Genomic DNA, 14,697 nt, shown 5'->3' with positions numbered 1-14,697 from the left:
TTTCGATTGTTGTTGAAGTGTTTTTGTTGCCGGGGAATTATTCCATTCACTGGGTAGGCTGCTGCTGAATAGAGAGCAGTCATGAAATGCGCAGGGCCGTTGACAGGATTTGTCGGGCCTGGTACCAGTTTATTTTCGGGCCCCCTTCATCAACAAAGTTATGAATATAAAGGTTGTGTACAAACTTTTATTGATGTCGTTTAAGCATGGTCATTTAACAAATCTTGCTCAATCTTAAAAATTCTTGAACCGCAAAAATTACTATCTCTATCTAGCGGTTGCTTTTTTAAACTTTTATTTGTCACATGGCGCTAGAGTATTACTTCCCGATTTCATTAATGTTTCACTGGTCATTCTAGGCTCACCAGAAGAGAATTTACAGCACTGCAGATAATCAGAAAGTTTTCAATTTGATTTCGGAAAGGTGTTTTGAGCCTAGGTCAAACATTTACTGATTGCTGCACTCAGAAAAAGGTTTTGGTCTAATTTTTAGTGCAGAAATAGGGATAGAAATCTTTTTACCTGTGCCATTTCAGTTGTTGAGTTTGAACAAATATTAGCCTGTTTATTTTAAAATTCGTGTTTCGGGTAATATTCGTGGTTAGGGAAATCACTATACTAGACTAAATTTTTATTTTACTGTTTGGTGGCAGAAGTGGCTATTTATTGTAAAACCGGCATCTGCGCCATGAGACATGATGACATGAAACGATGCATGCAAGGGCGTGTCGTTGAACTGAGATCAGTTCATCACAGAGGATTTCAAGATGTTCTATGAAGCTAGTTTGGATGTTACCTGGCGCAATGGAGGTATATTCGCTGAAGTCAAAACGAAAACTACAAATTAAAGTTTAAGATTTTATTTTGTAACGTTTTGAGTTTGCAATACCACGACAAAGCTACCCAGAGAGGACCTCTGCTCATGACCCTCTGAATTGCACTCCTGGCCCCTTTAGGGGACCAAAGGCCCGGTTGAGAAACCCTGTACGAGTGGAATGTAGGCTAAGCTAGGCCGACATGCGATCCACTTTGTTTGAGATCAACTGCATGCTGAAAACAGTTGGTAAGTTGATTGTTCAAACCCACCATGTATAAACAAATATTAGTACCTTCACTGGTATGCGAGTGTGGTGCAAAGTCAGGTAACATTTTGTCCGCCCGAAAAGTCTACTCAGTTTAATTGCCTTCGTGTGTTTCGTTTTCAAATCAAAGTAGCTTCTATCAGCACCAGCCTGATGATAAGCAGGTGAAGTGTGATCATAATATTAAGGGTATAAATCGTGATGCTCCCCGTGATCACAAATCATAGTCTTCTTGGCGGCCAAACGTGTCCGAACAACGACATACACACTTTAGAAAAACAAGCTCACCGATTGTTTTTACAGATGCCGTGAAGTGGTAAATCAACGGACATTGCACACGTGGCATAACGTAGGCTAGAGTTGCACAGTGGCTTAATACAACGTGTTGAATTGTTTCTTTTCTTGCAAAGGTTACAGCAAGGCTACTCAAAAGCAATATAATTCAAATGCCCTCACTGCTGTAGAAGTTTAATTATAAATAATAGAGCCTGAATTGCTATTAAGTGGAAGCTTAAATAAAATACATTTCAGAAAGAATAGGTAGGCTATACGAAAATGCAGTGTTTTATGATTAGTTCAATTTTTATCCTTATCCTTTTAATTGGAGGAAGAGCCGAAGATTCGAAAGGAACTGTTGAAGATCAAGTGGAGGCAAAAGCTGAAGTAAGTTATCTAACGAAGAAATGTTTTCTCTTTTAATTATGTTTATGAAAAATGGCGATCGAGTTTCATGGGAAACCTCTTTGCTTTCAGACACACAGGTTTGTATTTTAAGTCAATCAATATATCAATTAGCTTAAGACCTAGGCTAATTGGCCGTAAAGTATCCGAGTAAAGTGTCTCTCAAATGTGGGCTCTCGCAACCATCTCGCAAACGTACCGATAGATAACTAGTCTACTGCATTATTTAATCGGATGTTTTAGTTTCTATAGTAGCCTATATCAGCTCACATTTCAATACAATTTAAATATGTAGGCCTCAGTTGTAGGTTGAAAAGTAGTTTCCGGCTTGTCACAATATGACTTTGCTAAACAAGTGAACACCCAAACAAATGGTTACACTACGCCACTGATTGCAACTCAATTGACAGGGAGGCACCCTTCAATAGGTTATCATAGTTGCATGGCGAGTCTAAGAGCATGTTGTAAAAGTAAAACGATAAGCGTTATGGGTGGTCTGTTCGCTCTAGGGTAGGGATGTCCATTGTCCAACCTGCGGTCCGCCTGAGACGTTTGTGCGGCCCGCTAGTCATTTTTACTCCTTGTAGCCTAGTACTTTTTAGCAAAATTTCTAATAATTGAAAAATACTAACATTTAAAATTGTTTTATTTCATCTCATATTATATATTATGAAAGTAAATTTCGGTTTCTTTCTATGTGTGTGTGTTATTTGTTCCTATTTTCAAAGATGAAATTAATGATATTTAATCATTTTTTTATGTAGGCTATCAATATTTCTTAAAATTAGGTTCTGCGGCCCATTGAATTATTTCAAGTGACAATGCGGCCCACTATTATAAAAAGTTGGACAACCCTGCTTTGGGGTGACGTGGGGTTTACAGTAGGCTACTGCTGCATTACCACGAAAATATACAGTAACATCAAAATTTTCAATTAGAGTTTTTTTAAACAATTAACAGTTATAGCAACCCAAGCAATTTTATGTTGCCGTATGTCGCGTAGGTAGCCTACATGTCAATTAAATATGTGAAGTTATAGAACAAAATGGTTGAAACGCCTGGTTACTCTAATCAAAAAATAAAGAGCCCAAAATGTTGTTACTAAACTCCTATTCAGCAAACAAACGTTTCGAAAACTATACTCTCTTCATCTTCAGTCCTATCAGAGATGGGCATGATCTTGATTTGGAAGATTGCAAGTATAGGCTAACAGCTCATTTGGTTAGCGCGTGGCTTCGTCAACGAACCAGCTTATTTATTTTCAGGAATCATTGAAACAAGAGCTGGATACGATGAAGAAGGCCAAAGCTGACCGGGTGGCTGATCCAAAGATGTTTGGTAAAAGATTTGTAGCAATTTCTGTGGAAGTTAACATCCTTTTAAATAACCTAAATAAGAAAAATTCACAACTAACTTGAGCTGAATAACTTGCAAGGTACTTCAAACTACTTCAAATAGGCTATGTCATGCTCTTAAGCTAAAAATCTACGAAGCAGACAGATTTATTTTTAAAAGTCTGCTGACTGCGCATCCGAATGGAGAGAGCCCCTCCGCAACTTTCGAAAAGAATTCGATTCGATATCTCTACAGAGCACCCAGCAATAATGTTTGTGACAGAAAACTTTAAAAGATGGACACGAAGATGGGATCTCTTGCGTTCCTGTCTACTTAATCTAATTTTTTAACCACCGATCATTCGATGCTACAAAAAAATCAAAAATCTGTTATTGGGATAGTTTGAACAACGCCTGTTTTAATCTGTCTGCTGATTTTTTGTTGAACTGGCTTAGGCTAATCGCCAACACAATGTTATTTTAGAGTACGCAACAACCAAACTGAAAAAGGCTCTTCTGGATAAAATTGCTGCTACCATAATGCCAAAGGGTGAGTGGTGAGCTGTACATTCAAGATAGTCTGATGTAGGCCTATAACTTACACAAATTGGTCTTTTGTTGTTTCTTGCGATGGTAGCCCAATTTAAAATTCGAAAGAAACTTTTTGGAAACTTATTGTTCAGTGTGTAAGACTATCCAAAGTTGTTTAAATTCAACCACAATAGAACGTATAAAAGAACATTGTAAAATAGAATGTTACTTATCATCTGCTACGTGAGAATTGCCTTATTCATTGCAATGCAACTTGTGTTCAAAAGTGCTGCAGCGGCCAGCGCTATCTCCAATACGCAGTTTTAAACTTTTTGTACTGTAGGCTATTTGTAGATTTAAAAGCACTTGTAAATTGGAGTTTAAGAGCATAAGGTATGTAAGATCTTTCTCTAAGAAACGTACTTAGGTTAGGATGCATTTTTTGGAAAAGTCATGGCTGTTTCAAAGATACTGTAAACTTACGGAAATGATAACAGTGATAGAAAGTCATATTTCCTTCATCCAAACATTTTTTTTTATTTTACAGAATTGAAAGATGAAAATATAAAAAAGACGCTTTCTCCAGAAAAATTAGCCTCGATAAAGTTGAAATACGGTAATGTTCTAGTGGCTTGATCCATCTTGCACATATTTTTATTTTCTGTTAGCTTAATTGGTTTATTTACTTGAAATACATAATACTGTAGATATGATGGTAATTGCACCATCGTAATCAAAGGCTATGCCTCTGGCAGTTACGGATTTCCACTTTACTGCAAATACCTAAATCAGTGGAAAAACCATTGCCTACCTAATTATTGAAAGTCAATTTAGACTTAATCAAAACTGCACTTTCTTCACAAATCACAATAGGCTATGCCAGTATGCTATGTGCCTTTTAACTTCTGTAAACTACATTTCGTTTTTCTCAAAGTTTACTGTCTTTCACATAAGCTATAAGACGGTCTTCTTGTTAGACTTAATTATCAAATTATTTCTGTAGAAAAGGACTTGGACCGCGAAACTAAACAACTGGAGAAACACATGGACGAAGACTTCGAGAAGAATAGAGATGAAATTAGTATAAAACTTGTATTTTCTTGATTCTTCTTCTTTGTTTGAACCTTCTTCGCCACTCCAAGGATCGACAGGGATTCTGCCTTTTACCGCCCTTGAGCAGTGGCGGCGACTGGGATAAGATTATCCATAAATAATAAAACAAACAAAAGCGATTTGGAACAGAGCACCACTCTAGAAGAGCTTACTGAAAAGGTGTAGTTAGTAGTAGCCTGTCAAAAATCAAGAATAACGTTATCAAACCTTGTCAAAACACAAGGATTGACTGTATAGTACCTATTCCTAAACCAAAATATCTTTCTTCAAACTTAAAAAAAGTTGAAACTTAATTTTGGCAGATTTATTTTGACAGGTAATGACAGCCCCCTGAGAAATTAATCTTGCTCCTCCCCCCACAAAAAGGTTTTTTAATGCTCTTACAAAGTTTTAGTGACATTATACCACATGCTAAATGACGTTGCATAAATGTTTGGCTGCATTCAATAACTGTATTTTTAAACAAAAACTCTTTATTTCAAATAGAAATGTTTGTTTCCCCAACAGTTGCTTTTGCCCCCTAAAATTTTCTTTGTAGCTACGTCGTTGAAGCATTTAGAAAAATATTAAGATGTTTAACTAAATTAAAAACGCGTTATTATAACTTTCAGGTAAATTGACAAAAGAAGATGTTGAAAAAATGATCAAAGAACTTGATGAAGACCTGTTGAAGATGGATGAAAGAATCAAGAAAGAACTATAAATCTGAAAGTTTTATTTAAAAATTATTTATTTGAAAAATTAAATGTAGATACAAAACAGTTTTTGAATAAACCTTTCATAAGTGAACGACGTGTGTTGCTAACCTACTGTATTACGATATCAGTTAACAAAAGTCTATGAATGTAAAACTTAAAAGAATATAAATAAATAAAATTGTGGTCGATAAATAATTTTGTGATTTACTCAAAGAATGAATATTTGAATTAAAAAAGCAAAGGATATATTTTAGCACTTACTTGCAAAATTTCTGCAACATTAGGAGCACAATTTTCTTGAAGTGGTGGTTTGTCTTCTAAAGTTTCGAGAACTGGGTGTTTGTAAGTTATTGCGTTAGTATATTTGCGACAACTTTGTTGTTTATCAACTGTTTCTTTTGAATGATGAGCACGTCAGCTAAATGTCAAGATTTTCTACAATTTATTGCTTTTTTTTTATAAATTGGCCAGAAACTACAAAAAAAATTTATAATGCTTTTTCGAAGCAGTTTAATACTCCGACAGTTGGTAATCAGATTTCAGGTGTCTGAAATTAATTTACGAACATAAGCTTATGTCAATACAGTATAATATTTTTTTGCAATAATATTGTACAAAATCTGTCCAATTGTGACCAGAATCAAGTGAAATTACTACAATCAATATAATCAGGAATTTGGTAGTTACAACTCGTAGACCAACTTTTAATTTGGCTGCTCGATAGTTTCGATTATGTTATAAAGCCTGCATGTTTTACAAGATAATTTAAAAGTAAAGCCAATATTTCATACTATCGAATTCACTTATAAAATGGCGAATTGTTTGTTTAACTATGTGATGTTTTCAACAAATATTGAATGGTGGTGGAGCTTCGATAGACAGCTCACTTTGTTGTGCCACAAGCAGAATGTAGCCTACAACTACTCTAACACAACCGGATTAAAACTTATTTGTGTTACTTTGATTTATATATTTTTAGGAAAGTCTTCCAATTTGAAATCATATTAAAATAATTTAGGCTCCTGTATTTATTATCGTCACAATAAAACTAATTGAAAGTAGTCAACAAAGATTACTTTGTCCGCGTTTGGTTTGATGTTGACACCAACATTTTTCACTGCATTCTATGGATATATTGATATATTAAACATTGTTACGTAATTTAACTAAGGTTTTAATCGAACTGCTGAAAATGAATGACTTTTTTGCAACGTTTTAAATAAAATTTTAAGCATAAAAAATGTCCTAATTGTGAGAAAAATTCTTAAGTATCAATTCAATAAAAACAAAGAAGTAATATTTTTAGATCAGAGTAAAAATAGTTCCGAAAATGATACAAGAATTATAATGTAGCCTTCTGATAAGCGCAAGTTATATATGCTGGTCATTTCCTTCTAGCTTCATTAAAATGTGCTTTTTCGTCAAGATTTATTGCTGGAAACAACATGATTAAACTGCTTTAATACAAGTGGTTTTGTATGGCGAGACATCTTGGTTCCTGTTTTATGTTTGTGGATTCGAGACCTGTCCAAAGATATTTCTTTTCTCGTGGTGGTAGTAATTCAATCGTGTGGAAATAATATAATCTAAGTTGCAATGAAATCGAAGCTTGGCTATACTTGCCGGATGTAAGATACTCTAACTGCATTATCAATGTTAGAAGCACAATATCTTTGAAAATTAAAGTTAGTCTCATGGTAAAGATGAAGATGCAGTTTTTTGTGATTGGTTCTATTTGTGTCGTTCTTCTTTCAATTTCCGGAAGAGCGGAAAATTCAAAAGGAACTATGGAAGATCAACTGGAAGCAAAAGCTGAAGTAAGCTCCGAGAAAAAATAACTTTTTCTTTAAATGTTTTGTATTTTCCAAGTCGATAAATTTGATGAACAGTTTATTCCATTCTACACCAATGGTGTGCACAACTTTTTAATTCTACGTGGCCTATGTCGTCTAAAAGCCACAGGCTACATTTAGTTTCTGCATTTTTATACACAATCCATTTTAGGAATCAATGAAAGAAGAGCTGGATACAGTGAAGAAAGCTCCCCATGACGACAGAGTGGCTGATCCAAAAATGTTTGGTAAGAACTCTGTTGAATACAATTTAAAAAATTTCTCACCAGCTAAACAAGAAAAACATAATTTTGATGTAATATAGCATCGGGCTCTATAATAATTTGGCCATGGGGTTATATCATATTCCCAGAAGTTGTAGCTTGTGAGAATTTTGTGCGTTCATACAATGTACTGTATATCTCTATCTGTTTGAAATTTGCCTACTGAACGGTTTGTCAACTCAAACAAGATATAATTTGTTTCTTATGCTAATTCACTTTAGAATACGCAACAACTAGACTGAAAAAGGCTGTTCTGGACAAAGTTGCCACTTCTATGATGCCAAAAGGTAAGCTGGCAATTTTGATTGTAGCTTATGAATAAAAATAGTCACCGACTAGACCAGTAGGCTATTCTACGTGCTTCTTGTCGCAGTAGGCTATTAGCTTAGGTAAGTTATGGCCAACCACAACCATCATTTGAATTTGCATTGCAGAATAGTCTACTTACTGTAAATGCAATCGCTTCCGACTAGAGATAGCATGTTGGTTTGGTTTTGAATCTTTATCCTCGGACTGACAAAGCCTTTGATAAGTTATTCCTGGTAGTTTCGCATACTTGTAGAGGCAGTTGTCTACGAAGTGATGAATTTGAAGGGTAGGCTATAGGCTACTGGTCTAACTTAAATTTTTGCAAAAAAATAAGATAATGAGTTGAGGAATACTAGTTCTTTGAGTCTGGTTATTCAATTTTTTTCTCTTTTTTTGCGATACTTTTGAAATAGTTTTTTCCAAACGTTTTTTTTATCAGCTGCATTAAATAAGACCTTGATCGAAACAGGAATTCAAGATACAAAATTAAACAGTTCTGTTGTTGATTTTAACAGCGTTGAAAGACAACAATTTGAAAAGCAAGCTTTCTCCACAAGAACTCGCTCTTATGCGAATGACATATGGTAATGTAGACTGGTTTGTAAGCCATTTCACACAGCTTACCAATTTCTCGTATTCACTCAGGTAGTAACTTGACAATAAAAATGTAGGCTAAATGCCTATGAGAAATAAAAAAAAGTACTAGATAGAAGTTCTGTATCAGGCTAGTGTTTACTTCACGCATTTATGTTTAACCTGCATGATAAACAACAATTAGGCCCAGCCTTGTTTTAATTCAAATCAAAATTTTGACTGAAGGATAGTGAAAGTAACTGATTTGACTTAAGTTTTGTCGAAATCTTATTGTAAATTAGCACCTGTACTTCTGCAGAAAAGAAATTGGAGCATGAAAGAAAACAATTTGAAAAACACATGGCAGAAGACTTCGAAAAGAACAGAGAGAACCTAAGTAAGAAACTTTAAGTATTTTCAACATCCAGCCGAGTGAATTGCGAATACTGTATTATGAGAAAACATTTAAACAACCCCTCTTCTAGAATACCGCAGGACAGTGCGACCGCCAATACTTACGGACTTTACATCTGAATGTGATTCTTTAACTATGCAGGCTTGTACTAAGCCATTTTAAATGGGCACACTATCTATTATTATTCTTGAGATATTTTCTTGAAAATATGTTCCAATCACTACTTTTTCATTTTAAAAACATTTTAAAACGAAAATCCGTGACATTGATCCGGAAACAGTTCCACTTGTTTTGCATAGCCTATTGCGAACAAAAAATACAAGATTTCTCAGTTAACAATATACTAATTATAATTTTCAGGCAAACTATCAAAAGAGGATGTCGAAAAAATGATCAAAGAACTTAATGAGGACTTTTCAAAAGCAGATGAAAAAATTAACAAAGGAGAACTATAGTTCTAAAAATTTTGCGTACAAACTTTTTTGTTGTAAAACTAATTGCGTTATACCAAGTAGTTTAAGTCAACGTTATACCAAGTACTTTAATTTGATGTAGGTTTGTTTGAGCAATAGACCTTTTAGCCTAATTACCGTCGGGCATGCGATATTTTTCAGTGGAGCAGTAATATCAATGCAACATTTTCAACAGCATAGAGCCATAGACAAAACGTATTCATTAACTTTTTGAAGTTACCGGTATCTGGTGTCCATAAATATAGAGTAAAGAGGAAAGTCGGTAAAAACCCCACTTGTAAAAATCTTTCCTAAAAATATCTACTTTGGAAAATACCCTCCCACTAAATACTTTCATTTTTCATTGGGGAGAATCTTTATCACAGAGATTATTTCTGGGGAGATACAGGGTGTATTTTAGCCCGATGCAAGCTGAAAATCTCATTTGCTAACTTAGACAGTAGGCTACGGTAGCTGAAATGTAGGCTTGCTGAGTTGAAGTACTTTCTGGGTTGTCTCACGCCAAGTGATCCGACGACTGTATTTTTTCCGAGGGATGTTTACCACGGTGGATTTTTTACCAGGGTGTTGTGTCCACAGAAAGTTTTACCAAGTTGTTTGTCGATATTGTATTGATATGTTCCTTTGGTCCAATTTGATTTAATGCACATGAGTAAACAGACTCGACATAGTGGTTTATTTGTTTTTTTTTTAAATTGTTCTTGACTTGAATCCTTTTTTAGCAAAAGCTGCAAAGTTTATTGTATAAACGCCTTGTTAAATTTGGTTTGCAATTGAATAAAATTTTCACTCATTAAAATTTAAATGCAAATCTTCAGCTTTTAATTTCTAGTTCGGTTACTAGTTCTAGTTCTTCATAATAGAGCTCTTGAAAAGATTTTTTTATTCTTATTGTTTACATAAAAAATGTTTATTATTCTGGAATGGATTTCTGCATGCTAATTACATCTTGGCAAAATAAACTATATAGGCTACATCAAAATGTTGAAATATTTTATTTTTCCAGCAAAACGGTTCTTTTATGCCAGAGAAAATCAAAATCGTCCTTTTTACAAATACGAAACATAAGTATTTAAAGAACTTTATGCGTCTCATTAGTCTACAAGTTTCTCTAGAACAGGTCCTTAGCAAGTTGGAGTCCAGACTTCAGAGGTTAAAAAAAAAAACATTTTGAGTTCAAACGTCTATATGTTGATCGAAACCAGGTTTTTCAATCGTTTGAGGCCATCTGCCTTTGCGTTCTCCTTCATTTAAGTGAGAAGCATAAATATTAAAGCAATTGAAAGGATTTTGTCGAAAAGCAACATTTTGCATTTGGACACTCTGTTTGAAAAACGTGGACTTAAAAACTACGGGCCTGCACTAGAAACGTGTAAATTGATATCACGACAAAAACAAACATTAAAGCAAATTATCTGTGTACATTGAATGATACGAGTCAAATACTGTACGTCCCACTGGTAGGAGGTTGCAAAAACTTAATCACTATCTCCAGGTCGGCATCTCCAGGCGGAGGAATATCAAGAAGATCATGATTTTCCAGGATTAAAAAAATAAAAGTATGTAGCCTTCATATCACGGTAGTTAAACGAAAAGTGTTTATTTACTCAATAAAAAGTTTTTTTTTGATATAATATTTACAGATCTTTGAAACTAGAACAGTTTCACAGAGTTTCTGTAAACTCCAAGCAGTGCCTTTTAATGCGCCCAAAATGAAAATGAAACTCACGAAATGTAGAAGCGTCAACGCAAAAAAAGTTAATAAAACTGAATTTAAAGTCAAAGTGAGCATTGCATAATTCCCAATTAGTTTATTCAAACCTATGACTTGCTAAACATTTCGTTTTGAGTCCTATCAAACGAAATTTCTTGGTAAAGAGCTTTTCGGACAAACAGCCTATAATTTTTTTCAAACAGTGCACCTTGTACACTGCTGTGATGCAAATACAAAAATCAATCTGGATTGTTATCAGTTTAGATGACTTTTAAGTTCGTAAACAAAATGTCCAAGAGCTGAGAAAACATATTCTGCCTCAACTCATGTGGGTTCATAAATTTCAGACCCTTGTGCAAGTTTACAGTTTTAACAATCTTAATAGATTGTTTTTGCTTGCAACGTTAGGGTGCAAAGTTTGCGAAGTCCCAAGTTAAACAATATCGGGATATAGGCAGTGATTAAAAAAGTTAGAAAATTACAATTTGCAATTTTTATGCCTGTCATCTAGATTTTATCAGGGGTGCCCAAAGTACTGTTTTTGGAAGAAAAAAAAAGCTATGATAACGTCTTACTCTTAGTTCATCTACATTGAAGCTTTAAGCCGAAATTTAAGCGCAAAATTAATCACAAGTACAGTATATTGTAGCCTACTGCAATGCAACCCGCCAATGAAAACTTATCAAAAGCAAAATGCAATCTAATGTCTATAAAACTTTGTTTAGCCTTTTATTGAACTGTAGCCTCTAGTGGTTATTCTTACGGCAAAACAGTTTGATAGCCTTTCTTACTTCACTACCCACAATGCAATACACAATAAAAAGAAATACACCTTGAAGACCGTTCACAATAGCATTGATATAAAGAAAAAACAGAGTAGTTGTATAACTTCCAACACCTGCAATCAAAGCATAATAAGTTGAGTTACTTGGTTTACCATCGGTAAATTTCTGAAGAATGTTTAACAAAGGAATATGATGTAGACTTACTTATATAAGGCTTAAGCTGGTTAAACTGGCCCTAACTATCATATATTTAGCAAACAATTTTCTAAACTAGGTACTTTAGTAAAATTTGCAGTTCTGGATTTGTATATTTATAGCGGGGCTTCAGGAACGCAACTAAATCGGCGCTAAGCGGTCGCCAGCAAATTGAGTTTAAAAAGCTAAGAAATTTATTTACGATAAAGACAATAACCCTAACCCTATCATTAATACTTTCTAGTTATAGAGTTGATTTGTTGTAGGCCTACCGAATTTGAATAAGGCGAAGAGAAGGTTTTCATTTTTCAACGCTGCAGTTATTTTCGTTTGACTCTCTTCAGGAGTTTGTCGTCAGAAATAACATAACTTAAATGTAATGAGGTATAATAATAATAATAATAATGTTAGTTTTTATATAGCGCTGTATCCATCGCAGAATGCGTTGCTCCTCAGCGCTTTACAAAGCAGACAGTGTCATGTTGTTTATTTTTTTTGTGTCGTTGTTGTGTCGTTTGTTTATTTTCATACAGGTATAAGGAATTACGAAAAAGATGAAAAGTTTGGCTAAAGTGGAGTAGCTTCAAGCTATGTCTCAACGAATGGAAATGTATATCTAGGGACTTTACGATTAGACTACACCTTTTGTTTCTCGATTTTCACCTTGCAACACCAGAAACAGTATTCATCACAACTCTTGATTCTGACTTACGCGCCAAAAGAATTCGTTTATATTCAAAAAATCCTCCGTAAGCCTAAAACTATTTGATTTGTCAAGTTTTTATCGCCTTTTTCTTTTTGGATCCTTCCACCTGAACCTCACCGCATGATAAATGACGTCATCCTGACGACAAGCTCCAAAAGAGAAAAAGATGAAATGATTTATATTTGCTTTATTGATTTGCGACGCTTTCATTGCCGGTTTGTGAAAAAGAACCCAATATTGATAGGCCTATCTTATTTAATTGCAAAGTGATCTAATTTGTTATAACCATGGCTACCTAAAGGTACGGCCTGATTTGTCACATTTTGCAGAAATTTTCAAATTATGCCAAATTTAGGCGAATGTTTAAATGAAATTTTCTAAAAATTATATTTTTTTGCCTTCTTTACTGTTTTCCCCAGATGACACAATAGGTGTTAACATCATCAGATGTTGAAAAACAAAGACAACTTGATTTCGAAGATTTTAGTCAGACTTTTACTTTTTCAATAACAGTCTGATTGAGCGTTTTTCAACTTAATTGTTATCATTTGCTACTGCTTCCACAAGCCAACGAAAAGCTTTTGTATCATTAAGAGACAGCAAAGAGGAAAAATATCTCAGAACATGTCAGTCAGACACTGGCAGTAGCGGTATACAAAATATGCAAAATGTGACAAATCAGGCCGCATCTCCTGGTGGCCATGTGAATATAGCTTATTAAAATCAAACCTGTGAGGATACTTTCTTATCTTACCTATAAAAAATGCCGGAATCCAAGATAATCCAAGTACAGGGAAGAGGAGTAGCACTGCCCGACAACCATCTTTCACTGCGTTAATGTGTGCCTTGGCTAGATTCTTTTGGTCTGGTTCAAACTCTAATAGCTTTTTGCTCATTTTCGTCACGAAAAGACCAACTTTGATGGCAATAGCAAGATTCGTGAAAACAATGATTGCCATTGGTATGATGACAGCATACAGTCGAATGCCAGAAGTTTCACTTAGCCAACACTGATTGTATTTTTGTACTAAAGATGCAATGGAAGTGTTGTAAAGATCGTTGGATATGTACGCGCTGTTGATGTCGATGTAAGATTCTTGAAAATAGCCAACAATGGCGGAAATGCTGACAATCAGAGCAGGGACCGCCCAACCGAAAATGTAACTGAATAGTCGTATTGTAGAAGTGGTTTGATGATCAGAATAGTTTAAAGCATTTTTAGAAATTTTAATAACCAATCCAATTCCTTCGACCACCATCCATGCTCCTATAAAGTGTAAATTTCTTGTTATTGGCTACTGTAGATACAGAAAAATAATATGGTAACCAAATTAACAATCTAAAAGATTAAAAATTGATAAGTAGCATTCGTGTTTATTATTATTATTCATTTGCATCAGACAAGAATGTCCATATTCGAATAAACAAATAAAAAAGTTTATGCAAACCATTGGCTACGTAAAGGTATAAAATAGATTATATGGAGCATAATTGCATGACGAAACTCGTTTAGACTATGCCGTGACTATGGTTACAGTAATAAATTAATAGCAGGTTACTAAACTGAACAAGTAAGCCTATTCTACTTATGGCAAAATCTTGTTATAAGATTTATCAAAAACATCTTTAAATAATAACTGAACTCTACAAACCTGAAGCAATAAGAAAATAATGAATTATCACAGTTATGGCCACACAAGCCCGTTCATCTTTGAGAGCAAGATCATGAAACAAGTTGAAGATGTGCAACAGAAGAAGAGCAACAGTGAGGTTCATTTGTGTTGGTATGCGACCATTTGTGACTTTTTTTCGGACCATGAAAAGAATGATCAGTGTAGCAAGAAGGCAGACGACTGAAAATGTTTCCATCAAGTAAGAAGCAATCTATCAAGATACAGATTACTGTATTTTATGATTTAGGTTAAAGTTTAGAGTCTTTAGACTACAGTATAGTTCTACAATTAGCCTACTA

The 14,697-nt window shown here is 34.4% G+C and overlaps 1 protein-coding gene across 1 annotated transcript; it reads left to right on the top strand.

Moving 5' to 3' along the window:
• The first annotated feature begins 1,637 nt into the window (after nucleotides 1-1,637).
• LOC145787945 (uncharacterized) lies at nucleotides 1,638-5,640 on the top strand. The gene is made up of 6 exons (XM_082599784.1): nucleotides 1,638-1,745; nucleotides 3,029-3,101; nucleotides 3,582-3,647; nucleotides 4,176-4,244; nucleotides 4,632-4,709; nucleotides 5,353-5,640. Exons 1-6 carry the CDS (start codon nucleotides 1,638-1,640, stop codon nucleotides 5,442-5,444), a joined length of 486 nt encoding a protein of 161 aa, XP_082455910.1. The 3' UTR covers nucleotides 5,445-5,640.
• The last annotated feature ends 9,057 nt before the right edge of the window (nucleotides 5,641-14,697 follow it).

This window comes from Aplidium turbinatum, chromosome 18 (assembly GCF_918807975.1).
Source record: "Aplidium turbinatum chromosome 18, kaAplTurb1.1, whole genome shotgun sequence".
NCBI lineage: Eukaryota > Metazoa > Chordata > Ascidiacea > Aplousobranchia > Polyclinidae > Aplidium > Aplidium turbinatum.
Note: the sequence above shows the minus strand (reverse complement) of the source record. Positions and strands in the feature narration are given on the sequence as shown.